The 2,372-nt window shown below is 40.3% G+C and overlaps 1 protein-coding gene across 1 annotated transcript in view; it reads right to left on the bottom strand.

The window, feature by feature from the left end:
• LOC116687408 (calcium-dependent secretion activator 1) overlaps positions 1-2,372 on the bottom strand; it is a 185,407-nt gene that overhangs the window by 131,552 nt on the left and 51,483 nt on the right. Inside the window, exon 11 of the mRNA XM_032512766.1 lies at positions 2,015-2,185. Coding sequence (XP_032368657.1) covers positions 2,015-2,185 — 171 coding nt within the window. The remainder of the gene's footprint in view (positions 1-2,014; positions 2,186-2,372) is intronic.

Here is a 2,372-nt window from a genome sequence, read left to right as displayed (position 1 = left end):
ACCTTTTTTTTTTTTTTTTACTGTGCTCTTGCAGACAAAGCAAAACAAGAAAAAAAGAATTGCAGGCTACCTTTACAAACACAAAACCTGTCATAAAATGTCCAAACTGCAAACCTAAGATAATGGAAATGGAGAAAGGTGATAGCAGAGCGATGCATGCCCTTTATCTTCACCCTTTCAGTTTGCTGCTCCGATCCTCTCAGTTCTGCTGCTGAAAGCTAGCAAAGCTGGCTAAACTACTTTCAAAGCAGACACTAGTAACGCTGTCTATCTGGGCTGGTAGTGCTGGTGTGAGCCACGCAGGAGAGATATAGTGCTTTAGGCTTTTAGTAATGAACTCTGACTAGTACAAACAATTTGTATTTCTTTAACTGTGTGCATAGCACATAATATCATATCACAGATTATGATCGAAAGAACTAACATGTGAGTTGTTAAACACAGGACTTGACACATTTGCCTTATGTCTTACAGGAGTATCGTTTTAGGTGGCTGACTAGGTGAAGGCTGTGAACACACACACACACACACACACGTATAGATATATCATAGTATATATATGCACACATGTAGTATACATATACACACAGTTATATATTAATAAGAGAAGTAGAAGAAGTAGAACATTTTGAGCTTTAAAAAAAGAAATCAAAAAAGCAGGGACAAGCAAAAAAATAAACTCCTGCATATGTCAACTTTTAGTTTTGTTTATTTTGTTTTTACCTATTTATGGTGTTGTGTTGCCACTAGAAACATTTAAAATTCTTGTGATTTTAAAATATAACAATTTAGATTTAGATTTAGATCTAGCTCTGTGTCGTGGCCGTGTGGCCAGTGTGTGCAGATGAAGAGCATTTGGCTTCCCCTCCCTGGCTGCCAGCTGAGCAGAGCAGCAACAGGTCTGCCAAGATCCGCCGAATGCCACAAAACGAGCTGGCACCTTGGAGGGAAGCCAAACACCATTTTTCCGGAACACACTGCAAAAAATACAGTATTTATGTTTTGTTTATCCTCCAAGACTATCAACTAAATTTAAACTCAATCTCACACACTGAACCATGATTAAGAATTTTTCTTTTATCATATTCTATATTCTATTTGCAAAAGAGAGCACAGGCAGATAGATTGGAAATAACTTTTTCTACTTTTGCCTACCTTTGCCGTATTATCGAAACCAGGAGTAAAAGCACAGGTTAAACGGTTTTGAATTTCTGTTTGCTCATTCCTCATTGCTTTTCATTATTTGCTTGTTTATACTTTGTTTTCTAACTTTGCTGCGATTTCCGACCCTGCCACTCATCCGCCTGCCCTCCCATCAGTGCATTCACTTTACCTGCTCATCCCCCCCACTCACCTGTTCTCCACTCCCTCATTAGCTATATTTAACAGTCACTTCCATTGGCCCTCTATCAGATTGCCTTTGTGTATTTCAGATTTTGGCTCAGACGGACCCTTTTGTGCTGTTGCCAGCCTGGATTGTTTGCATCCTTGATAAGTAAAGACTCTTTGCTTGTACCTCTGCCTCCTGAGTCATCCTCATGGGTTCTTTTTTCTCTGAACTGTGACAAAGGGGTGTATAAACTACGGCCATGGGCCATGTGTGGCCCGGCACTTTCATTTAAGTTAAAATTATGTTTGGCCCGCTGAAAATATCAAGCAGTTTCTATTGTTGGAACGTTGGGAGTCACAATCAATAAACACTAGACTGGCAGATTTATTCACTTGTTTTAAAAAATAAGTACACAGAATAATATTGTCACTGGTCTTATTACTCACTCTTTCAGATAGTCTCTTAAGGCTTATGAAACAAGAATATATACTTCTCTTTCTCCATGTGGTCAATGACATGACATTTTTGGACACCTCTGACTTCAAGCCTGTGTCCACCAGATTTTGCAGAGCTACTACCTGGGACCCTGTGCTTACTGGACTGACAGACAATCCAGGTGCTTTCAATTTAGTCTACAGTAACGGATTACCTCTTTAGTGCCACACAGACTATGAGATAACTTACCTTCTTGTTCCTGAGAAAAGTGGGGACATGAAGTCCTTTTTCTTCATGAACTCAATGATTTTGAGTTCTCTTTTAGCAGTTTGGGCAGGAAGCCCAGGGGCAGAGAGGAGCAGGGCTCGTTCAAGTTCGGCCTCAGATGCAGGCCAGTTTAGCAACTCAGACACACGTGGACTAGGTGTAGTTGTGTGGTAGTGCAGGATTTTGGGGAACAGTGGTAGGCAGTTTTTTGAAAGTGGAAAGGTAACGAGGTTATACAGGAAAAATAGACAAAAGAAAGAGAAAAAGTGAGCATGCAAAATGAAAACAAATCACAGCATAAACCTCAAAAGCATACAACACAGAAGGGGGGTGGGGGGGG

This window comes from Etheostoma spectabile, chromosome 4 (assembly GCF_008692095.1).
Source record: "Etheostoma spectabile isolate EspeVRDwgs_2016 chromosome 4, UIUC_Espe_1.0, whole genome shotgun sequence".
NCBI lineage: Eukaryota > Metazoa > Chordata > Actinopteri > Perciformes > Percidae > Etheostoma > Etheostoma spectabile.
Note: the sequence above shows the minus strand (reverse complement) of the source record. Positions and strands in the feature narration are given on the sequence as shown.